At 35.3% G+C, this 26,023-nt stretch overlaps 1 protein-coding gene and 1 long non-coding RNA gene across 6 annotated transcripts in view; both read right to left on the bottom strand.

Moving 5' to 3' along the window:
* LOC137177098 (uncharacterized) overlaps positions 1 to 26,023 on the bottom strand; it is a 70,010-nt gene that overhangs the window by 7,938 nt on the left and 36,049 nt on the right. The gene's annotated exons all lie outside the window — the stretch shown is intronic.
* LOC137177175 (uncharacterized) lies at positions 488 to 24,346 on the bottom strand. Of its 5 annotated transcripts, XR_010925999.1 has the most exons (7): positions 18,070 to 18,429; positions 16,884 to 17,095; positions 16,024 to 16,760; positions 15,388 to 15,445; positions 2,630 to 3,946; positions 1,841 to 2,505; positions 488 to 1,481 (listed from the first exon to the last, which is right to left on the bottom strand). XR_010925999.1 is itself a non-coding variant. In XM_067583312.1 (5 exons), the coding sequence occupies exons 1-5, from the start codon at positions 5,695 to 5,697 to the stop codon at positions 3,827 to 3,829; spliced, it is 675 nt and encodes a 224-aa protein (XP_067439413.1). In that variant the 5' UTR covers positions 5,698 to 6,471; the 3' UTR covers positions 3,594 to 3,826. The 5 variants fall into 5 exon arrangements, 1 of the variants encoding a protein (XP_067439413.1); XR_010925998.1 differs by lacking the exons at positions 15,388 to 15,445; positions 16,024 to 16,760; positions 16,884 to 17,095; positions 18,070 to 18,429 and adding exons at positions 4,108 to 4,165; positions 4,738 to 5,511; positions 5,634 to 6,471; XM_067583312.1 differs by lacking the exons at positions 488 to 1,481; positions 1,841 to 2,505; positions 15,388 to 15,445; ... (1 more) ...; positions 16,884 to 17,095; positions 18,070 to 18,429 and adding exons at positions 4,108 to 4,165; positions 4,738 to 4,858; positions 5,200 to 5,511; positions 5,634 to 6,471 and having other exon boundaries at positions 3,594 to 3,946.

Raw genomic sequence — 26,023 nt, 5'->3', positions numbered from 1 at the left:
AGAGAAATTGTTAAAATCTAAATAATGTCTAATATCAGCACTGCTGTAGAGAGAAAACAGCAACAAACATGTTATTGAGATTTTCAAATGGATGTAGAACAGTGTTTCCCCTATAATTGTACAGACCCGGTGGGCCACCAGGCCAACGAGAACCCCCACCAGGCCAAAAAAATATTTTTTTGAATGCCAAAAATAATACCAAATATCCATTCATTTGGAAGTCAATAATCATATGCGTTTGGGAGCCTCTGTGCGACACTGTTCAAAAACGTGAGTCAACCTCTGTGTCATTGCCTGTGAAACTCTTGATGTGATGCGAGTGCCAGTATCAGAGTCCCTTTAAATTACTGCAGAGCAAGAGCTAATGTGAGCATGGCACAGATGACAGCATTTCATTGGCACATACTGGAGTGACATCGAGTTGTCATCTGAAGGTTTTCACTGGAGTCACAGCAGTGCCTATTGATGCTGAATTTATATGTTACTTATATGTAAACTCAAGTCATCCAAATGAGATTTTTGAATGTTTTTTGCATATGAAAGAACTGTGATCTCTAAAGTGACTAAAACACAGCAGAGGTATTATTATGTGTAAAATATTAGAATAAAAGTGTCGCTCTTCTACTAAAACCTGAAAAAATTATTCCACTGGAAACACTTGAAAGTGATTCATCAAGAGTAAATGCATATTTGTACAGTACATTTGTTAAAAGACCCCAAAACAACCTCAGGTTATATGACTCACAATGTGTTTAAGAGCATTACATTTATTATTATTAGAATGAATAAATGGCCACACATAGAAGTTTGGAGCCAAAGCCTTAATATGAAAAGCTGCTAATTAATTCTAATTGGGATATGTTTATATTGATAAGTTGTTTTAGAGGAAACCTAGAACCCTTCAGCAAATATTGAACTATTTGAGTCAGAACTGGAAAACTGAAAAGAAAAACTCACAGAACAAGAATCATCTTTGTTTTATTGTTTAATTAACAACTAATTTACTGATTCTGATCATTTGGTATATTGCTCTTACTGTGTTCATTTGAAGAGATTAAACATACAAAAAGAATACACTGCTATGTAAAAAGTTTACAGCTGTTACAATAAAATATTAATGCATAAATTCAATAAAGCAAAAATAGTGCCACCATGTGGACATCTTGAGCTATTTCACTTATTATTCAACAGTAAAACATGAAAATGGATACAGTTTAGTTTCATTGCTGCTCTACTAAAGATTCCCTCAATTTGTGGTAAACATGTTTGAATTATTAGTGTTAGAGTCTATTTTGACAGTTGAATAAAGCCCAGCAGACTCTGTTTGCATGAAGGTGCTGTACGGTTCAATGTCTTGAGGCTCCTGCAGAAAGACATTTAAAAAATGATTAAAGTTAAATGAACAGTACACATGAAGAAGGTAAAACACTTTTCTGTACTGTACCGTGTTTGGACGACTGCTCAGCGGCTCTTGTTGTCTTCTGTTGGATGAACGGACAAAACAGAACTTCATTAGAAGTAAATCTTAACGTTCATGCACTTCCTCCATTGTTTCATCTTTGATCTTGATCCGACATTCAAGATCTTGTTATATGTGACTGCAGTGAATTAAAACTCATTCAAAATGAGATAAACATGTATGACAGGTGATAACATTAAAAAAAAGTACTTTTTAAATGATATACTTGACTTACAAAATGAGAACAGGTGTTGAAAATGCTGCATGTAAATGAACCATAATCATTATAATCATATTTATATAGTTTAACATATAGTTTAAGAGCATTCAAAAAATAATAATGCACTGAAAATATGAAATATGAATGTTACAGTTTCTCACCTGTGATGTTTTCTTCTGAGGATAAATCCCAGGATAACTCCAGTTATAATGATGAATACAGTCACACCAACAGCAGCACTGGCAATTGATATTTTTGTGGAACTTGTGACCTCTTCATCCTCTACAGTGGCACTGGGATTTACTCAAATGGTAAAATAAAAAACATAAGATGCTTCTGAAATATATTATTATTAAGTCAAAGCTAATACAAAGCAAAACAAATACCTAAAAATATGTAGGATATTACTGTCATCATTAATGCCGTTTTAAGTACAAAACAGTGTTAACATAATGTAAAATAATCACCATAAAATTAGCCAAAGTATGAGGAAAAATACATAACAAGTGTTTACTTTCCACAGTGATATAAAGATGGAGAGTATTTGTTGCTCCAGGATATATACACTCACAGCTGTAGTTCCCACTATCCACTGGTGTTAAACTGGTCAGGTGAAGAAATATAGTCTGATTCTTTTTCATAAGTGTGAACCTGGAGTCACATTCATGTTCAAAGTCCTGTCCATATTTATACTTTAAGAGACACTCTTCTCCTCTGCTCCTCTCTGTTCTGATCTTACATATTATAAGTGTGATGATATTCAGTGTTTCATTGGTGCATATCGGAGTGACATATGGTTCTCTCCCAGAGGTTTTCACAAGAGTCACTGCAAACAATTAATCATAAAGGTCAGTATGAAATCTAGAAAATATTTTGTTATCTTTAAAGCAAATATTATCAGAAAACAATGGCAGTCTTAAATGATAAATTATAAAAACTAGTTCCTGTACCTTGGCTGTTGTTATACGCAGGTAGCAGCAGAAGCAGAACAAACCACAGTTTCCAAACAGCCATGCTGGTCAAGAGGTCTGAGCAACAGTTTAAGTGCTGCTGGCAGTGAAGACTTTACTGAACTGAAAGAGGGAAACTGACACACGCCTTTGACCTGTTCTTAAACTAACCTCAAACTCTCACAGAGGTATGAACTGAGCTTCTCTTCTGAAAAAGGAAGTGCAAGACATGACTGCTTTCATATTAAGACACTCTGAAGGTGAAACAGAGTAGAACACAGAAAGAAAATATGTCAGATCTTCAGGGCTACAGTCATGTGTTCAGACCCCTCTTGGAGCTGGATCCACAAGAATCCAACTAATACAAAGTATCACCTGCTTTATATCTTACAACATCTACACTTAGTAAAAGTTTGATTTGCAGTCATCACCATGTGTATGAGTTGGAAACAGGAAGCAGCATGCTCTTATCACCTTTTTGTAATAAGGGAACTGCTGCTTCCTCTTCACACAGCGCTGTTTTAACTGGACACAATTGTAAATGACAAACACACATCACTTGATGCAGGTTAACAGGTCAGTCTGAGCACAAATGAACAGCAACTGTATTCTGCAGACTAGTTTATGTGACCAGCAGACATCTTTCAAGTAACAGCAAGGTTTGTGTGTACAATTCAAGTATTATAGATATCTGGGATATTTACGTGTTGATCACAATCATATACTTCCATTATCGGACATTTATTTTCAAATTCCATTAATTTATAATCAATATTGTACGATTTTTGGCCACAGGATGCAAAGTCTTCTATTTGTTGTTTAAACTATATTATTGTGCAATTATTAAGAGATTCAGAAAATGGCCTCAACTTTGGTGATCAAACTCCAACCAAGGAAGGATTTGAGGTACATTACTCATAACAAGGTATGTGTGTTAAAAAAATAGTGACATTAAAACAGGGAGTTATATGTTACATACTTTATTGGATTTGTTGATTTTGTTGGCCACCGTAAGTGAGAAATAAAACAGTTATCATGGTGTCAAGAAAACCTCCGATACTGCAATTTCAATATTTAGGGAAACAATATCAGACAGTCACATATTCATGTTCTCTTCAATTTTGGTTAAAGTGTTTTCATAGTTTTCCCAACTTGGATCAGTCTCTCTTCCATCTATTTCCTGATCATCCAGCTCCATTATATTGTGGCTGAATTTGTCTTGGCGTCATGTTGATGGTGTATTGAGGAGATAGTTTGGTAGAGATCATTTGCTGGCTGCTGAAGGCTTGTGTAGGGGTCATCTGGGTCATCTCCGGTCTATAAAAAGGTCAGAATTTTAATGCATGATGCCTTAAAAGTCTGACTTAATTATGTTGAACAATTGTTGAGACACTGAGTCACTACATTTACTGAAACCTCCATTTTTCAAGGTTCAAATATATTCACACAGTCCTCTGATCAGAAAGTACATTACTCACCAAAGAGCCGGGAGTTTCACATACAGATGATCCAGATGTGTCTGTTCTTGAACAGTTTCTTTAAATAAGAAGAGATATCAGAGTTAGTGATGCACAAAACACACACACACCAGCTCTTCTTTGCTTTCCAAGAAAACCACTGACTGCATTGTTTTACAAAGTTTAAAAGCACTCAAGTGAGAATTTTTCACCTGGAAAGAATTTTTCTGAGGATGAATCCAAGGACAACTCCAGTAATAATGATAAATGAAGTAACATTACAGTTTATATTAATAAATAATGCACTTTGAATATTGTGGTCTGTTTTATTAGACAAGACAGGAAACGAAACATCACGTGTTCCTTCATTGTTTCATTTGAACCGGAAAGTCAAGATCTTGTTATATGTGACTGCTGTGAATTTTTTTTCAAAATGAGATAAACATGTATGACAGGTGATATCATTAAAGAAAAGTACTTTTTAAATGATATACTTGACTTACAAAATGAGAACAAGTGTTGAAAAACTGCATGTAAATGAACCACAGTCAATATAATCATATTGATTAAAAGCATCTGATGCTTTTGTGTCATGAAGCAAAAAATAATAATGTATTGAAAATATGAAATATGAATATTACAGTCTCTCACCTGTGATGTTTTCCTCTGTGGATAAATCCCAGGATAACTCCAGTTATAATGATGAATACAGTCACACCAACAGCAGCACTGGCAATTGATATTTTTGTGGAACTTGTGGCCTCTTCATCCTCTACAACGACACTGGAATTTACTCAATTTGTAAAAAAAAAAACAAAAAAAACCCAAACAAAATAAAGAACACAAGATGCTTCTGTAATGTTTTGTGATTTAAATCTGCAAATCAAAGCTAATAAATTACCACAGCCAAGACCAAAAACGATGTAGGACATTACTTTCAGCATGAATACTGTTTTAAATACTATATTCCTGTTATAATTACTGCATGCTTTGATTTAACCTGTAAACCTGAAGTATAGACATCATACTACCATGTTAACAATACAACACAATGGAAAATAATCACCTTAAATTTAGCCAAAATATGAGGAAAAATCCAGAACATGTGTTTACCTTCCACAGTGATATGAAGATGGAGAGTATTTGTTCCTTCAATATATGTACACTCACAGCTGTAGTTCCCACCATCCACTGGTGTTAAACTGGTCAGGTGAAGAAATATAGTCCGATTCTTTTTCATAAGTTTGAACCTGGAGTCACATCCATGCTCAAAGCCACGTTCATAATGAAACCCCAGGTGACACTCTTCTCCTCTGCTCCTCTCTGTTCTGATCTTACGTATTATAAATGTGATGATATTCAGTGTTTCATTGGTGCATATCGGAGTGACATATGGTTCTCTCCCAGTGGTTTTCACAGGAGTCACTGCAAACAATCAATCATAAAAGTCAGCATGAAATATAAAAATATTTTGTTCTCTTTAAAGCAAATATTATCAGAAAACAATGGCAATCTTAAATGATAAATGATAAAACTAGTTCCTGTACCTTGGCTGTTGTTATATGCAGGTAGCAGCAGAAGCAGAACAAACCACAGTTTCCAAACAGCCATGCTGGTCAAGAGGTCTGAGCAACAGTTTAAGTGCTGCTGACAGTGAAGACTTTACTGTACTGAAGAGGGGAAACTGACACACGTCTTTTACCTGTTCTTTAGTTAACCTCAAACTTTCTCAGAAGTACGAGCTGGTTTCTATTCTCTTCTGAAAAAGGAAGTGCAAGACATTACTGCTTTCATATAAACACACTAACGGTGAAACAGAGTAGAATACAGAAAGAAAATATGTCAGATCTTCAAACATCAGGTCTACAGTCATGTGTTCAGACCGCTCTTGGAGCTGGATCCACAAGAATCCAACTAATACAAAGTATCACCTGCTTTATATCTTACAATATGAACATTTAGTAAGGGTAGTACATCATGTGACATGCTTTAACTAATTTGCTTTTGTGGTCATCATCATGTGTGTGAGAAGAAAACAGCAAGCAGCATGCTCTTATAACATTTTTTGAATAAGGAAACCGCTGCTTCCTCTTCACACAGCCCTGTTTTAACTGGACACAATTGTAAGTGACAAACACACATCACTTGATGCAGGTTAACAGGTCAGTCTGAGCACAAATGAACAGCAACTGTATTCTACAGACTAGTTTATGTGACTGGCAGACATCTTTCAAGCAACAGCGAGGTTTGTGTGCACAATTCAAGTATTATAGACATCTTGGATATTTACTTGTTGATCACAATTATACACTTCCATTGCCTGACTTTTATTCTAAAATTCCATTAATTTATAATCAATATTGTATGATTTGTGGTTATAGGATGCAAAGTCTTCTCTCTGTAGTTTAAACTATATTATTGTACAATAGGTGTGTGACCAAATACAAATATGTTATTTGGCAAAGAACAAATGTGAGTTTTTTACAAATATTTATTTCATACAAATAATTCCAAAAATAATTGTTGTTGCGAAGAAAAAACCCATGTCATGTACCAGCGTGCAGGTTGGTTACATCACTATTTCAGTGTCTCTCCTCTGCTCCGCTGTTACCTGTATCAGCAGCTCTCAATAAGAGGAATCACATCTGCCTGCCACATTTGCATATTTCCTTATTTGGACATCATTCCCGGAGTTGGGGGTGTTCCCCTGAGATAAAGCTGAGCTACTGACACAAGCAAAGTGCTCTTAAGGGACTTTCCATCACCTGTTGTTTCCCTTCTCCTTTCCACAAAGTTAGGTTGTAAAAAATAGGCAGTAAATGGATCGTGCAAAGCAAGAATTACCTTTGAAGTTCTCCTCTACACGTTACAGGATTTGCTGTCTCTGTATTATGGGTGTAGAAATAAGTTGAGATCTGTCTGCATGTTGGCAATGCACTTGGTTTAGCTCAGTAGTGAGCAAAGTTGTCTATGATCTGGGAGACTCAAGTTTTAGACCTGGTGTGGAGACCTCCTTTGTAAGTTTGATTAACACTTATTTTAAAAATTAAAAGCATAATAAAAATAAAAACTGGATTTTTACCCCTATTTCCAATTTTATTTGAATACAATACAAATATAAATAACTTTGCTGCCTCAACAGATATAGATACAGATACGAAGACCGGGCTCTCTGCACATCCCTACTGTGCAATTATTAAGAGAATCAGAAAATGGCCTCAACTTTTGTGATGAAACTCCAACTCAGGAAGGATGTGAGGTACATTACTCATAACAAGATTTCTATGTTAAAAAAAACAGTGATACTAGAAGAAGGAGTTATATGTTACATACTTTATTGTGTTTGTTGATTTTATCGGCCACTGCAACAGTTTTAGACAGAGCATTTCTGAACAAACTAGCCAAACTCAGTAACAAGTAAGCAGTAAGCAAGAAAGAATCAGAGATGTTGAGGTTTCATGCTGTTAGCTTTTGGAAAATATCAATCCTATCTGATTGAAGAATGTGACTAGAAACTTCTAGCTATTAGCCTCATGAAACAGCATGCAAGAACAAATTAAAATGCTAATAACTACATTAAGATGCTGTTGTGGTTGAACCTGAGATATATTAGACTCACACCACAATCCATTAAACATGTATCTCTGATGACCAAGTAATGAATCTACACAGGAAGTCCTGTGTTTTCTTGGTGTGTGATGACAATAAAGGTAGAGAGGTGCAAATTTGTTTTTCTTGTAAGTCAGAAACGAAACAGTTATCATGGTGTCAAGAAAACCTCCGATACTGCAATCTCAATATTTAGGGAAACAATATCAGACAGTCACATATTTATGTTCTCTTCAATTTTGGTTAAAGTGTTTTCATAGTTTTCCCAACTTGGATCAGTCTCTCTTCCATCTATTCCCTGATCATCCAGCTCCATCATATTGCGGCTGAATTTATCTTGGCGTCATGTTGATGGTGTATTGAGGAGATAGTTTGGTAGAGATTATTTACTGGCTGCTGAAGGCTTGTGTAGCAGGCATCTTGGTCCATAACAAAAGGATCAGGATTTGAATGCATGATGCCTTTAAAAGTCTGACTTAATTATGTTGAACAATGGTTGAGACACTGATTCACTACATTTACTGAAACCTCCACTTTTCAAGGTTCAAATCCACTCACACAGTCCTCTGATCAGAAAGTACATTACTCACCAAAGAGCCGGGAGTTTTACATACAGATGATCCAGATGTGTCTGTAAATAAGAAGAGATAGAGTTAGTGACACGCCAAACACACACACACACACACACACACCAGCTCTTCTGTGCTTTCCAACAAAAGCATGACTGCATTGTTTTACAAGGTTTAAAAGCACTTAAGTGAGAATTTTTCACTTGTAAAGAAATTTTCTGAGGATGAATCCAAGGACAACTCCAGTAAGAACGATAAATGCAGTAACACCAACAACCACTGTGGTAGAAAAAAGCAAAATCCTGGTGTTGACCACTACTTCTTCTGGTAAATTGTTAAGACAAAACAAATGTCAGAAGAAAGACCAAGATAATGTGATGCTGGCATCTTCTCTGAATCAAATATTCGATATCTGCACCGCATAATTTCTACATATATAAAAATTTTTTTTTTTTTACATAATCTTCCAGTATTCAGCATTGAAAGCAGAAAAAAGTTAAAAACTGTAACATATCACTTAAAGCAGGTCTCATTCATTCATACTGCTACTGAAGTTGTTCATTATGTCAACAAATTTTGGAAAAAACTACCTCACACTGAGCTAAAATATGACAGAAAGCCAAGAAACACAAAAGCAAGAAAAGAAATCCAACATTTACCTTCTACGGTTACAGTAAGATGGATAGTTTTTGATCCAGTACAATATGTACACTCACAGCTGTAATTCCCACTATCCACTGCTGTTAAACTGGTCAGGTGAAGAAATATAGTTTGATTCTCTTTCATAAGTATGAATCTGGAGTCACATCCACTGAAAAACTCCTCTACATAATTGTATGCCAAACAACACTCTTCTCTGCTCCTCTCTGTGCTGATCTTAAATACTAAAAGTGTGATGGTACTCAATGTTTCATCAGTGCATATTGGAGCGATATATGGTTCTCTCCCAGAGGTTTTCACAAGAGTCACTGCAAACAATCAATCATAAATGTCACAATGAATTAGAAAATATTTAGCTATTCTCTTTAAACAAAATATTATTAGAAAACAATGGCAGTCTTAAATGATAAATTATAAAAACTAGTTCCTGTATAGTACCTTGGTTGTTGTTATACGCAGGTAACAGCAGAAGCAGAACAAACCACAGTTCCCAAACAGTCATGCTGGTCAAGAGGTCTGAGCAAAACTGACAAAACGAAACTGACACACGTCTTTGACCTGTTCTTTAGAAACCTAATCCTCAAACTCTCTCAGAGATACCAGGTGGTGTCTCTTCTCTTCTTAAAAGGAAGTGCAAGACATGACTGCTCCTGCTTTCACATTAAGACACTCTGAAGGTAAAACAGAGTAGGTGCATGAAAGAAATATGTCTATAAACATCAGGTCTGCAGTCACATGTTGGACACTCTTGGACTTGGATCCTCTAAGAACCAATATGAAGTTTTACCTTCAAGTTTGAAAACATTTTATTTCATTTTAATTTACACATTATTAAAATATTTACTGACTGAGACATTTATGAAGTTTTAATGGTGCAACCTGATTTAGTAATAATTTACTAGATTTACTAGTTTGAAACTAGCTAGTAGTTAAATATTTCACTTTTACAGCTTTGCAGCAATTTGACAAACTTAATATCGGACATCAAAAGAACAAGCAGTTTTAACCATTTATTCATTACATAATTAATTCTGATTACCATTGTTTGTCAAACAGTATATTGCTCTTATTGCTCTCTTAAAACATGAAACATACAAAAATAAAATACAATTCATATTAAACTATTAAGCTTGAATGTTTTAGAATGAAATACACTTTAAGGATCAGTCTTACAGGAAAGTGAAATACCAATGTATGTAAAATAGTGCCACCTTGTGGACATCAGGCTTTGTTTCACTTATTATTCAATAGGAAGACATGCATCACATTATACTGGATATTGTATAATTAAAGCCCTACAAAGGCATCTCTAAATTCATCGCCACTCTGGTGAACACATTTAAATAATCAGTATTAGAAGTTTGTATTTCAATACTTGAATAAAGCACGTTCTCGGTCTGCATGAAGGTGCTGTACAGCTCAATTTCCTCTGGTTCCTGCAAAATGACAGATATTTTAGAATATGTTTCCTCATAAGTTAAATGAACAGCACAAACAAAGTCGGGGCAACATTTTTGTGTACATTACCATGTTTGGAAGACGGGTTGATGATTCAAGTTGTCTTCTGTTGGATAAATATGGAAATACATCGTTACAAAATTGTTTTTAGTATTTCCATATGTAGGATCAAAATTTGTACAACTGATGAAGCTCCATTACTAATCAGTTTTGTTAAAGGTGATCTATTCCAAATATTAACTACTATGACTATTAATATCTTACCTATGATGATTTTTTCTGTGGATAAATCCCAGGATGACTCCAGTTATGATGAGTAATAATAACAAGAATATAATTACACCAATATATTTCATTATGTTTATCATTTCCGTAGAACTGGTGGCTTCTTCATCCTCTAAAACAGTGTAAAGGACAAAATCTTGTCAGAAAAATGGCATTAGTATTTACTTTATTTACAAAGAAACATTTAAAGTCCCCCTCCAGTCAAAAATATGTTTTTCTTCTTGTTCTTAAAGTTGGATGTTTGAGCTTCACTGTGCAGAGTTTGACACTAGGAGGCTGTTTTCACATTCATCTGCTGAAGTGGAAAGTTTCTCTGCTCTCATGAAAATATTATTTTAAGGGTTGGACCTACGAGATTTGATTTGTGCCATCACAACTAGTTTAGAGCCAAACGTGGTCAAATGTACAACTTCTAAAAGTGTGAAATGGAAACATGAAGCCTCCAGTGCACAAACACTGACAACAAACTTTATAGTGAAGTAGGAGACGTCTTCTGTCCAGTAGTTAAACTTTTGAAATTAATATTTGTACATTTATAGATTCTGGCATTTTTAATGAGAGAAAGGGAGTAGATGTAATTTTAACAATTTTAATTGGTGATAACAGTTGTGCTCATAAAATGAAATATTGACCATATTGGAAAATATGACTGATCATGCTGAAAATGTCTCTTTTATTTAGGGATAGTGTTCAGGTGAGGCCATTTATTTTTATATAATTGTGTTTGCCCTTTTTAAATCATAATAATAACTGAAATCACCCAAATGGTCCTGATCAAAAGTTTACATACCCTTGAATGTTTGACCTGATAATAAACAGACAAGTTCACACACACAGATTTAAATGGTTATGAAAGGTAAGTTTCCACACCTGTGACTTGTTTGATTGTAATTAGTGTCTGTGTATAAATAGTTAATGAATTTCTGGACATTTCAGGGCTGCTTGAACCACGGGGAAAGCAAAAGAACTGTCAAAGGACCTGCGAGAAAAGGTATTTTAACTTTATAAAGAAGGAAAAGGATATAAAAAGATTTCCAAAGATTTGAAAATGCCAATCAGGAGTGTTCAAGCAAGTGGAAAATTAAGGGTTCTGTTGATACCAGGCCATGGTCAGGTAGACACAACAAAGATTTCAGCCACAACTACCAGGAACACTGATCAGGTTGCAAAAAAATCCCACATGCAACTTCAGCTGAAATACAGGCTTCTCCGTAAAAATGTGGTACGTCAGTTTCAAGATGCACAATAAGTAGATACTTGGAATAAAAATGGGCTGCACGGTCGAGTTGCCAGAAAAAGTGGTTACTGTGCCAACACCACAAAACAACCTGCTTACAATATGCCAAATAACACTTCAGTAAATTGGATCGATGAGACCAAAATTGAACTTTATGATCACAACCACAAACACTATGAATGATACACATCTTACAAATTCTGCCAGTTTATGTAAACTTATGAGCACAACTGTATACATTTTGTTTTAAAAAGCTCATATCAGACTCATTATTATTCCAAGTAGAGTATTTTTAGATGTCTTAATAAGAATCTGGAGGAGATCTTTAATATTCTACTTTATCAATAGTATCATGTAATATTGTATATTGTAGGGAAAAAGCAATCCAACATTTACCTTCCACAGTGATAATTAGGTGGAGATAAGTTGTTCCTTCACGATTTGCACACTCACAGCTGTAGTTCCCACTATCCACTGGTGTTAAACTGGTCAGGTGAAGAAATATATTCTGATTCTTTCTCATAAGTGTGAATTTGGAGTCACATCCATTAAAAAACTCCCCTCCATATTTGTATGACAAGCGACACTCTTCTCCTCTGCTCCTCTCTGTTCTGATCTTACATGATACAACTATGATGATATTCAGTGTTTCATTGGTGCATATCGGAGCGACATATGGTTCTCTCCCAGTGGTTTTCACGAGAGTCTCTGCAAACAATCAATCATAAAAGTCAGCATGAAATATAGAAAGTATTTTGTTATCATCTTGAAATCAAATATTATCAGAAAACAATGGCAGTCTTAAATGATAAATAATAAAAACTAGTTCCTGTACAGTACCTTGGCTGTTGTTACACGCAGGTAGCAGCAGAAGCAGAACAAACCACAGTTTCCAAACAGCCATGCTGGTCAAGAGGTCTGAGCAACAGTTTAAGTTCTGCTGGCAGTGAAGACTTTACTGTACTGAAGAGGAGAAACTGACACACGTCTTTGACCTGTTCTTTAGCTAACCTCAAACTCTCACAGAGGTACAAACTGATGTGATGTCTTCGTAAAAGGAAGTGCAAGATATGACTGCTTTCATATAAACACACTGACGGTGACAGAAATAAAATATGTCAGATCTTCAGGTCTACAGTCATATGTTCAAATCGCTCTTGGCGCTGGATCCACAAGAATCCAACTAATACAAAGTATCACCTGCTTTATATCTTACAACATCTACACTTAGTAAAAGTTGTACATCATGTAACATGTTAACTTGTTGATCACAGTTATACACTTCCATTGCCTGACTTTTATTCTCAAATTCCTATAATTTATAATCAATATTGTACAATTTTTGGCCAAACTCTTCTCTCTCTTTGTCTATTAAAGTGCATCAGAAAATGGCCTCAATGTTTGTGATGAAACTCCAACTCAGGAAAGATGTAAGGTACATTACTCATAACAAGGTTTGTGTGTTAAAAAAACAGTGATATTAGAAGAGGGAGTTATATGTTACATACTTTATTGTATTTGTTTATATTGTCGGCCACTGCAACAGTTTTACACAGAGCATTTCTGAACAAACTAGCCAAACTCAGTAACAAGTAAGCAGTAAGCAAGAAAGAATCAGAGATGTTGAGGTTTCATGCTGTTAGCTTTTGGAAAATATCAATCCTATCTGATTGAAGAATGTGACTAGAAATTTCTAGCTATTAGCCTCGTGAAACAGCATGCAAGAACAAATTAAAATGCTAATAACTATATTAAGATGCTGTTGTGGTTGAACCTGAGATATATTAGACTCACACCACAATCCATTAAACACGTATCTCTGATGACCAAGTGTGAAACACACACACATAGTTATTCTAATTTATGTGTCTTTTAGATACAGAAATAAAGTTCAAAGCCCCCCCCCCATACATAGATGTCCATATACACACATACATGCACTCCTTCCAGATATAGAAACCTGCAGCGCCGCAAAGACGCAGTGGGGCAAAAACCAAACAAGGCACCTAAACCAGTGTGTTAATGTAGCTGCAGTCATAGCTAAACTTATAAGTACAGCAAGCTCCAGAGCTATGCATTTCTTACCTGTTCTTACCTTACACACACTCACTCACTCACTGATTTTTGTTTTATGCATTTTTGAATGTTAAATGTTCAATTTTGTTAAATTCTGAAAAATAAATGTTGTTTGAAGTGATGTTATATTTATGCTTTATTTCTAGAGCAAAATAAGGTAATATGCTATTAGAAGGTAAAAACTTTGAAGGTAACAGGACACTTTACATACAGTTTAAGTTAACAGGTCAGATTCTTTACTTTAATTTTATACTGTACAAAAAATAATAATGCATAGATATCACTGTTGTTGCTAATCATTGACATATCCCAGAAGAGTTTGCTGTACTGAAGGGGGGAAACCGACACATGCCTTTGATCTGTTCTCTAGATACCTAAACCTCAACTCTCTCAGAGGTACAAGCTAATGCAATGTCTTCTTAAAAGGAAGCTTTCATATTAACACACTGACAGTGAAATAGAGTAGAATACAGAAAGAAAATATGTCAGATCTTCAAACATCAGGTCTACAGTCATGTGATCAGACCAGTCTTGGAGCTGGATCCACAAGAATCCAACTAATACAAAGTATCACCTGCTTTATATCTTAAGATATCTACACTTAGTAAAAGTTGTACATCTTGTAACATGCTTTAACTGACATGTTTGCTTTGCAGTCATCACCATGTGTGTGAGTTGGAAACAGTAAGCAGCATGCTCTTATCACCTTTTTGTAATAAGGAAACTGCTGCTTCCTCTTCACACAGCGCTGTTTTAACTGGACACAATTGTAAGTGACAAACACACATCACTTGATGCAGGTTAACAGATCAGTCTGAGCACAAATGAACAGCAACTGTATTCTACAGACTAGTTTATGTGACTGAAAAAATAGTGACATTAAAAGAGGGAGTTATATGGTACATACTTTATTGTATTTGTTGATTTTGTTGGCCACTGAAAGTGAGAAATTAAACAGTTATCATGGTGTCAAGAAAACCTCCGATACTGCAGTCTCAATATTTAGGGAAACAATATCAGACAGTTACATATTTATGTTCTCTTGAATTGTGGTTCAAGTGTTTTCATAGTTTTCCCAACTTGGATCAGTTTCTCTTCCATCTATTTCCTGATCATCCAGCTCCATTATATTGCGGCTGAATTTGTTTTGGCGTCATGTTGATGGTGTATTGAGGAGATAGTTTGGTAGAGATCGTTTGCTGGCTGCTGAAGGCTTGTGTAGGGGTCATCTGAGTCATCTCTGGTCTATAAAAAGGTCAGAATTTTAACGCATGATGCCTTTAAAAGTCTGACTTAATTATGTTGAACAATTGTTGAGACACTGAGTCACTACATTTACTGAAACCTCCACTTTTCAAGGTTCAAATCCACTCACACAGTCCTCTGATGAGAAAGTACATTACTCACCAAAGAGCCTGGAGATTTACATACAGATGATCCAGATGTGTCTGTTCTTGAACAATTTCTTTAAATCAGAAGAGATATCAGAGTTAGTGACACACCAAACACACACACACACACACACCAGCTCTTCTTTACTTTCCAAGAAAACCACTGACTGCATCGTTTTACAAGGTTTAAAAGGACTTAAGTGAGAATTTTTCACTTGAATCAAGGACAACTCTGAAAGCAACGATCAATGCAGTAACACCACAGTTCATTCCTACCACCGCAATGGTAGGAATAAATAATGTACTCAGAATTTTGTGGTCTATTTTATTAGACGAGACAGGAAACGAAACATCACGTGTTCCTTCATTGTTTCATATAAACCTGAAAGTGAAGATCTTGCTATATTTGACTTCAAAGAATTCAAAGTCATTCAAAATGAGATAAACATGTATGACAGGTGATATCATTAAAGAAAAGTACTTTTTAAATGATATACTTGACTTGCAAAATGAGAAGTGTTGAAAAAACTGCATGTAAATGAACCACAGTTGATATAATCATATCGTTTAAGAGCGTCTGATGCTTTTAAGTCATGAAGCAAAAAGTAATAACATATTGAAAATATGAAATATGAATATTACAGTCTCTCACCTGTGATGTTTTCTTCTGTGGATAAATCCCAGGATAACTCCAGTTATAATGATGAATACAGTCACACCAACAGCAGCACTGGCAATTGATATTTTTGTGGAACTTGTGGCCTCTTCATCCTCTACAGTGGCACTGGAATTTACTCAAATTGTAAAAAAAAACAAAAAAACAAACATAATAAAATACACAAGATGCTTCTGTAATATTTTATTATTTAAATCTGCAAGTCCAAGCCAATAAATTACCACAGCCAAGACCAAAAATGATGTAGGACATTACATTAATGCTGTTATAATTACTGCATGCTTTGATTTAACCTATAAACCTGAAGTATAGACATCATACTACCATGTTAACAATACAACACAATGGAAAATAATCATTTTTAGCCAAAGTATGAGGAAAAATACATAACAAGTGTTTACCTTCCACTGTGATTTGAAGATGGAGAGTATTTGTTCCTTCAATATATGTACACTCACAGCTGTAGTTCCCACTATCCACTGGTGTTAAACTGGTCAGGTGAAGAAATAAAGTCCAATTCTTTTTCATAAGTGTGAACCTGGAGTCACATCCATGCTCAAAGCCACGTTCATAGTGAAACCCCAGGTGACACTCTTCTCCTCTGCTCCTCTCTGTTCTGATCTTACATATTATAAATGTGATGATATTCAGAGTTTCATTGGTGCATATCGGAGTGACATATGGTTCTCTCCCAGAGGTTTTCACAAGAGTCACTGCAAACAATCAATCATAAAAGTCAGTATGAAATATAGAAAATATTTTGTTCTCTTTAAAGCAAATATTATCAGAAAACAATGGCAGTCTTAAATGATAAATGATAAAACTAGTTCCTGTACCTTGGCTGTTGTTATACGCAGGTAGCAGCAGAAGCAGAACAAACCACAGTTTCCAAACAGCCATGCTGGTCAAGAGGTCTGAGCAACAGTTTAAGTTCTGCTGGCAGTGAAGACTTTATTGTACTGAAGAGGGGAAACTGACACACGCCTTTGACCTGTTCTTTAGTTAACCTCAAACTTTCTCAGAAGTACGAGCTGGTTTCTTTTCTCTTCTGAAAAAGGAAATGCAAGACATGACTGCTTTCATATAAACACACTGACGGTGACAGAAATAAAATATGTCAGATCTTCAGGTCTACAGTCATGTGTTCAAATCGCTCTTGGAGCTGGATCCACAAGAATCCAACTAATACAAAGTATCACCTGCTTTATATCTTACAACATCTACACTTAGTAAAAGTTGTACATCATGTGACATGCTTTAACTGACATGTTTGCTTTTGCGGTCATCACCATGTGCATGAGTTGAAGACAGCAAGCAGCATGCTCTTATCACCTTTTTTGTAATAAGGAAATCGCTGCTTCGTCCTCACACAGCCCTGTTTTAACTTCAACTTACAACATAAGTGTAAGTGATAAACACACATCACTTGATGCAGGTCAGTTGAACAGGTCAGTCTGAACAAATGAACAGCAACTGTATTCTACAAACTAGTTTATGTGACTGGCAGACATCTTTCAAGCAACAGCAACATTTGTGTGCACAATTCAAGTATTACAGACATCTGGGATATTTACTTGTTTATTGCAAATATACTCTTCCATTGCCTGATGTTTATTTTCAAATTCCAATAATATAATATAATTCCTGTAATTCCCACTATCCACTGCTGTTAAACTGGTCAGGTGAAGAAATATAGTTTGATTCTCTTCTATAAGTATGAATCTGGAGTCACATCCAATGAAAAACTCCTCTACATAATTGTATACCAGAAGACACTCTTCTCCTCTGCTCCTCTCTGTGCTGATCTCACATACTAAAAGTGTGATGGTACTCAATGTTTCATCAGTGCATATTGGAGCGATATATGGTTCTTTCCCAGAGGTTTTCACAAGAGTCACTGCAAACAATCAATCATAAATGTCAGTATGAAATATAGAAAATATTTTGTTGTTCTCTTTAAACAAAATATTATTAGAAAACTATGGCAGTCTTAAATGATAAAAACTAGTTCCTGTACAGTACCTTGGCTGTTGTTATACGCAGGTAGCAGCAGAGGCAGAACAAACCACAGTTTCCAAACAGCCATGCTGGTCAAGAGCTCTGAGCAACAGTTTAAGTGCTGCTGGCAGTGAAGACTTTACTATACTGAAGGGTGGAAACTGACACACGTCTTTGAACTACTCTTTAGAAACCTAAACCTCAAACTCTCACAGAGGTACAAGCTGGTGTCTCTTCTCTTCTTAAAAGGAAGTGCAAGACATGACTGCTTCTGCTTTCACATTAAGACACTCTGAAGGTAAAACAGAGTAGGTGCATGAAAGAAAACATGTCTTTAAACATCAGGTCTACAGTCACATGTTGGACACTCTTGGACTTGGATCCTCTAAGAATTGAACCAATATGAAGTTTCATCTTAAAGTTTAAACACATTTCATTTCATTTTAATTTACACATTACTAAAATGTTTACTAGCCGAGAGATTTCTGAAGTTTTAATGGTGCAACCTGATTTAGTAATAATTCACTAGTTTGAAACTAGCTAGTAGTTAAATGTTTCACTTTTACAGCTTTGCAGCAATTTGACAAACTCAATATCGGACATCAAAAGAACAAGCACTTTTAACCATTTATTCATTGCATAATTAATTCTGATCAGCATTGTTTTGCAAACAGTATATTGCTCTTACTGCTCTCTTAAAACATTAAACTTACAAAAATAAAATAATACAATTTGTATAAAACTATTAAGCTTGAATGTTTTAGAATGAAATACACTTATAGGATCAGTCGTACAGGAGAGTGAAATACCAATGTATGTAAAATAGTGCCACCTTGTGGACATCAGGCTTTGTTTCACTTATTATTCATTAGGAAAACATGCATCACATTATACTGGATATTGTATAATTAAAACCCTACAAAGGCATCTCCACTCTGGTGAACACATTTAAATAAGTAGTATTAGAAGTTTGTATTTCGGTAGTTGAATAAAGCACATTCTCTCTCTGCATGAAGGTGCTGTACAGCTCAATTTCTTCTGCTTCCTGCAAAATGACAGATATTTTAAAATATATTTCCTCATAAGTTAAATGAACAGCACAAACAAAGTAGGGACAACATTTTTGTGTACATTACCGTGTTTGGAAGACTGGTTGTTGGTTCAAATTGTCTTCTGTTGGATAAATATGGAAAAACATCGTTACAAAATCATTTTTAGTGTTTCCATGTGTAGGATCAAAATTTGTACCATTGACGTAGCTCCATTACTAAGCTATAAGCTTTATTAAAGATGATCTATTCCAAATATTAACTATGTTAATGCATGAATATTAATATCTTACCTATGATTTTTTCTGTGGATAAATCCCAGGATGACTCCAGTTATGATGAGTAATAATAACAAGAATATAATTACACCAATATATTTCATTATGTTTATCATTTCCGTAGAACTGGTGGCTTCTTCATCCTCTAAAACAGTGTAAAGGACAAAATCTTGTCAGAAAAATGGCATTAGTATTTGCTTTATTTGCAAATAAACTTTTAAAGTCCCCCTCCAGTCAAAAATATGTTTTTCCTCTTGTTCCTACAGTAGTTTAGAGCCAATAATGGTCAAATACACAACTTATAAAAGTGTGAAACGGAAACATGAAGCCTCCAGTGCACAAACACTGAGAACAAACTTTATAGTGAAGTAGGAGACGTCTTCTGTGAAGTAGTTAAACTAATATTTGTACATTTATAGATTCTGGCATTTTTAATGAGGGAAAAGGAGTGGATGTAATTTTAACAATTTTTAAGTCGGTAATTACAGTTGTGCTCATAAAATGAAATATTGACCATATTAGAAAATATGACTGATCATGCTGAAAACTTCTCTTTTATGAAGGGATAGTGTTCAGGTGAAGCCATTTATTTTCACTTAATTGTGTTTGCCCTTTTTAAATCATAATGATAACTGAAATCACCGAAACAGCCCTGATCAAAAGTTTACATACCCTTGAATGTTTGACCTGATAATATACACACAAGTTCACACACACAGATTTAAATGGTTATGAAAGGTAAGTTTCCACCCCTGTGACTTGTTTGATTGTAATTAGTGTCTGTGTATAAATAGTCAATGAATTTCTGGACATTTCAGGGCTGCTTGAACCACGGGGAAAGCAAAATAACTGTCAAAGGACCTGCAAGACAAGATATTTTAACTTTATAAATCAGGAAAAGGATATAAAAAGATTTCCAAAGATTTGAAAATGCTGATAAATCATGTTCAAGCTCTGATGAAGAAGTGGAAAATTAGGGGTTCAGTTGATACCAAGCCATGGTCAGGTAGACCAACAAAGATTTCAGCCACAACTACCAGGAAAACTGATCAGGTTGCAAAAAAAACCCACATGCAACTTCAGCTGAAATACAGGCTTCTCCGTAAAAACGTGGTACGTCAGGTTCAAGATGCACAATAAGTTGATACTTGGAACAAAAATGGGCTTCACGGTCGAGTTGCCAGAAAAAGCCGTTACTGTGCCAACGCCACAAAACAGCCCGCTTACAATATGCCAAATAACATCCAGACAAGCCTCAAAACTTCTGGAACAAAGTCATTTGGATTGATGAGACCAAAATTGCACTTTATGGTCACAACGACAAACACTATGAATGATACACATCTTACAAATTCTGCCAGTTTATGTAAACTTACGAGCACAACTGTATACATTTTGTTTTAGCCATGAAGACTCATGAAGCTCATGTCAGACCCACATTATCATTCCAAGTAGAGTATTTTTAGATGTCTGGAGGGGATCTTTAATATGGTATCAAGAATATCATGTAATATTGTATATTGAAGCAAAAAAGCAATCCAACATTTACCTTCCACAGTGATATTAAGGTGGAGATGAGTTGTTCCTTCACGATTTGTACACTCACAGCTGTAGTTCCCACTATCCACTGGTGTTAAACTGGTCAGGTGAAGAAATATACTCTGATTCTTTTTCATAAGTGTGAATCTGGAGTCACATTCATTAAAAAACTCCTCTCCATATTTGTATGACAAGCGACACTTTTCTCCTCTGCTCCTCTCTGTTCTGATCTTACATACAACTGTGATGGTATTCAGTGTTTCATTGGTGCATATCGGAGTGACATATGGTTCTCTCCCAGTGGTTTTCACGAGAGTCTCTGCAAACAATCAATCATAAAAGTCAGCATGAAATATAGAAAGTATTTTGTTATCATCTTGAAATCAAATATTATCAGAAAACGATGGCAGTCTTAAATGATAAATAATAAAAACTAGTTCCTGTACCTTGGCTGTTGTTATACGCAGGTAGCAGCAGAAGCAGAACAAACCACAGTTCCCAAACAGCCATGCTGGTCAAGAGGTCTGAGCAACAGTTTAAGTGCTGCTGGCAGTGAAGACTTTTCTGTACTGAAGAGGAGAAACTGACACACGTCTTTGACCTGTTCTTTATCTAACCTCAAACTCTCACAGAGCTACGAACTGATGTGATGTCTTCGTAAAAGGAAGTGCAAGACATGACTGCTTTCATATAAACACACTGACGGTGACAGAAAGAAAATATGTCAGCTCTTCGGGTCTACAGTCATGTGTTTAGACTGCCCTTGGAGCTGGATCCACCAGAATCCAACTAATACAAAGTATCACCTGCTTTATATCTTACAACATCTACACTTAGTAAAAGTTGTACATCATGTGACATGCTTTCACTGACATGTTTACTTTTGTGGTCATCATCATGTACGTGAGAAGAAGACAGTAAGCAGCATGTTCTTATCACCTTTTTTGTAATAAGGAAACCGCTGCTTCGTCTTCACACAGCACTGTTTTAACTGGACATATTTGTAAATGACAAACACACATCACTTGATGCAGGTTAACAGGTCAGTCTGAGCACAAATGAACAGCAACTGTATTCTACAAACTAGTTTGTGTGACTGGCAGACATCTTTCAAGCAACAGCAAGGTTTGTGTGCACAATTCAAGTATTATAGAGATCTGGGATATTTAATTGTTATTGTTACACTTCCATTGACTGACTTTTATTCTCAAATTCTTATAATTTATGTCAGTTATAAGAATCAGAAAATGGCCTCAACTTTTGTGATGAAACTCCAACTCAGGAAGGATGTGAGGTACATTACTCATAACAAGGTCTGTGTGTTCAAAAAAATAGTGATACTAGAAGAGGGAGTTATATGTTACATACTTTATTGTATTTGTTGATTTTATCGGCCACTGCAACAGTTTTACACAGAGCATTTCTGAACAAACAAGCCAAACTCAGTAACAAGTAAGCAGTAAGCAAGAAAGAATCAGAGATGTTGAGGTTTCATGCTGTTAGCTTTTGGAAAATATCAATCCTATCTGATTGAAGAATGTGACTAGAAACTTCTAGCTATTAGCCTCATGAAACAGCATGCAAAAACAAATCACAGTGCAAATAACTACATTTAGATGCTGTTGTGGTTGAACCTGAGATATATTAGACTCACACCACAATCCATTAAACACGTATCTCTGATGACCAAGTGTGAAACACACACACGGTTGCTCTGATTTATGTGTCTTTTAAATACAGAAATAAAAGTAAGTTCAAAGCCCCTCGATTACATAGATGTCTATATACACATACACATACATGCACTCCTTCCAGATATAGAAACCTGCAGCGCCGCAAAGACGCAGTGGGGCAAAAACCAAACAAGGCACCTAAACCATCATTATGTTAATGTAGCTGCAGTCATAGCTAAACTTATAAGTACAGCAAGCTCCAGAGCTATGCATTTCTTACCTGTTCTTACCTTACACACACTCACTCACTCACTGATTTTTGTTCTATACATTTTTGAATGTTAAATGTTCAATTTTGTTAAATTCTGAAAAATAAATGTTGTTTGAAGTGATGTTATATTTATGCTTTATTTCTAGAGCAAAATAAGGTAATATACTATTTGAAGGTAAAAACTTTGAAGGATAGCAGGACACTTTACATACACTGTAAGTTAACAGGTCAGATTCTTTACTTTAATTTTATACTGTACAAAAAATAATAATGCATAGATATCACTGTTGTTGCTAATCATTGACATAGCCCAGAAGAGTTTGCTGTACTGAAGGGGGGAAACCGACACATGCCTTTGATCTGTTCTCTAGATACCTAAACCTCAACTCTCTCAGAGGTACAAGCTAATGCAATGTCTTCTTAAAAGGAAGCTTTCATATTAACACACTGACGGTGAAACAGAGTAGAACACAGAAAGAAAATATGTCAGATCTTCAAACATCAGGTCTACAGTCATGTGATCAGACCACTCTTGGAGCTGGATCCACAAGAATCCAACTAATACAAAGTATCACCTGCTTTATATCTTACAATATCTACACTTAGTAAAAGTTGTACATTATGTGACATGCTTTAACTGACATGTTTGCTTTTGTGGTCATCATCATGTACGTGAGAAGAAGACAGTAAGCAGCATGTTCTCACCACATTTTTTGTAATAAGGAAACCGCTGCTTCGTCTTCACACAGCACTGTTTTAATATGACATAAGTGTAAATGACAAACACACATCACTTGATGCAGGTTAACAGGTCAGTCTGAGCACAAATGAACAGCAACTGTATTCTACAGACTAGTTTATGTGACTGGCAGACATCTTTCAAGCAACAGCAAGGTTTGTGTGCACAATTCAAGTATTATAGACATCTGGAATATTTACTTGTTGATCACAATCATACACTTCCATTGCCTGACTTTTATTCTCAAATTCCATTAATTTATAATCAATATTGCATGATTCGTGGCCATAGGACACGAAGTAATAGTTCACAAGAAATAGGACCTGAGATATATTAGACTTAGTGAATCTACACAGGAAGTCCTGTGTTTTCTTGCTGTATGTTTTCATAGATTTTGGTGTCATGTTGATGGTGTACTGAGGAGATAGTTTGGTAGAGATCATTTGCTGGCTGATGAAGGCTTGTGTAGGGGTCATCTGGGTCATCTCGGCCCTATAAAAAAGATCAGAATTTTAATGCATGAAGCTATAAAAGTCTGACTCAATTATGTTGAACAATGGTTGAGACACTGAGTCACTACATTTACTGAAACCTCCACTTTTCAAGGTTCAAATCCACTCACACAGTCCTCTGATGAGAAAGTATATTACTCACCAAAGAGCCGGGAGATTTACATACAGATGATCCAGATGTGTCTGTTCTTGAACAGTTTCTTTAAATAAGAGGAGATATCAGAGTTAGTGAAAAACCAAACACACACACACCAGCTCTTCTGACTGCATTGTTTTACAAGGTTTAAATGCGCTTAAGTCAGATTTTTTCACCAGGAAAGATTTTTTCTGAGGATGAATCCAAGAACAACTCCAGTAATAACAATCAATGCAGTAACACCACAGTTCATTCCTACAACCACAATGGTAGGAATAAATTAATTTTGTGGTCTTTTATTTTATTTGACGAGACAGGAAACGAAACATCACATGTTCCTTCATTGTTTCATATAAACCTGAAAGTCAAGATCTTGTTATATGTAACTGTAGTGAATTTCATCATTTAAGAAAAATACTTTTTAAATGATATGCTTGACTTACAAATTGAGAGCAGGTGTTGAAAAAACTGCATGTAAATGAACCACAGTCAATATAATCATATTGTTTAAGAGCATCTGATGCTTTTATGTCATGAAGCAAAAAATAATAATGTATTGAAAATATGAAATATGAATATTACAGTCTCTCACCTGTGATGATTTTTTCTGTGGATAAATCCCAGGATGACTCCAGTTATGAGTAATAATAAGAAGAATATAATTATACCAATATATTTCGTTATGTTTATCATTTCCGTAGAACCAGTGGCTTCTTCATCCTCTAAAACAGGGTAAAGGACAAAATCTTGTCAGAATAATGGCATTAGTATTTGCTTTATTTGTAAAGAAACATTTAAAGTCCCCCTCCAGTCAAAAATATGTTTTTCTTCTTGTTCCCACAGTAGTTTAGAGCCAAATGTGGTCAAATATACAACTTATAAAAATGTGAAATGGAAACATGAAGCCTCTAGTGCACAAACACTGAGAACAAACTTTATAGTGAAGTAGGAGACGTCTTCTGTCAAGTAGTTCAACTTTTGAAATGAACAATATTTGCATATTTATAGATTCTGACATTTTTAATGAGAGAAAAGGAGTAGATGTAATTTTAACAATTTTAATTGGTGATAACAGTTGTGCTCATAAAATGAAATATTGACCACATTGGAAAGTGTGACTGATCATGCTGAAAACTTCTCTTTTATTTGGGGATAGTGTTCTTAATTGTGTGGCCTTTTAAAATCATAATGATAACTGAAATCACCCAAATGGTCCTGAACAAAAGTTTACATACCCTTGAATGTTTGACCTGATAATATACACACAAGTTCACACACAAGTTTAAATGGTTATGAAGGGTAAGTTTCCACACCTGTGACTTGTTTGATTGTAATTAGTGTCTGTGTATAAATAGTCAATGAGTTTTGGCACATTTCATCCACGGCTGCTCTGACTTTACTGAGCCACGGAAAAGGCAAAGAATGGTCAAAGGACCTGCGAGAAAAGGTAGTTGAACTTTATAAATCAGGAAAAGGATATAAAATGATTTCCAAAGATTTGAAAATGCTGATAAATCGTGTTCAAGCTCTGATAAAGAAATGGGAAATTAGGAGTTCAGTTAATACCAAGCCATGGTCAGGTAGAAACAACAAAGATTTCAGCCACAACTACCAGGAAAACTGTTTGGGTTGCAAAAAAAACCCACATGCAACTTTAACTGAAATACAGGCTTCTCTGCAAAAATGTGGTACGTCTATTTCAAGATGCACAATAAGTAGATACTTGAACAAAAACGGGCTGCACGGTCGAGTTACCAGAAAAAAGCTGTTACTGCGCCAAC

The sequence above is a fragment of the Thunnus thynnus genome, chromosome 24 (assembly GCF_963924715.1).
Source record: "Thunnus thynnus chromosome 24, fThuThy2.1, whole genome shotgun sequence".
In the NCBI taxonomy this organism is placed as follows: Eukaryota; Metazoa; Chordata; class Actinopteri; order Scombriformes; family Scombridae; genus Thunnus; species Thunnus thynnus.
This window is presented reverse-complemented; position numbering and strand designations above follow the sequence as displayed.

Bases quoted from the DNA above. Each gene is read 5' to 3' on its own strand.
- LOC137177175 (XM_067583312.1), bottom strand. From the start codon at position 5,697: ATGGCTGTTTGGAAACTGTGGTTTGTTCTGCTTCTGCTGCTACCTGCA. The intron at 5,512-5,633 runs GTACAGGAACTA...GATTGTTTGCAG, and splicing joins TGCATATAACAACAGCCAAG to TGACTCCTGTGAAAACCACT. The intron at 4,859-5,199 runs GTAAACACATGT...GTGTCGTTGTAG, and splicing joins TCTTCATATCACTGTGGAAG to AGGATGAAGAGGCCACAAGT.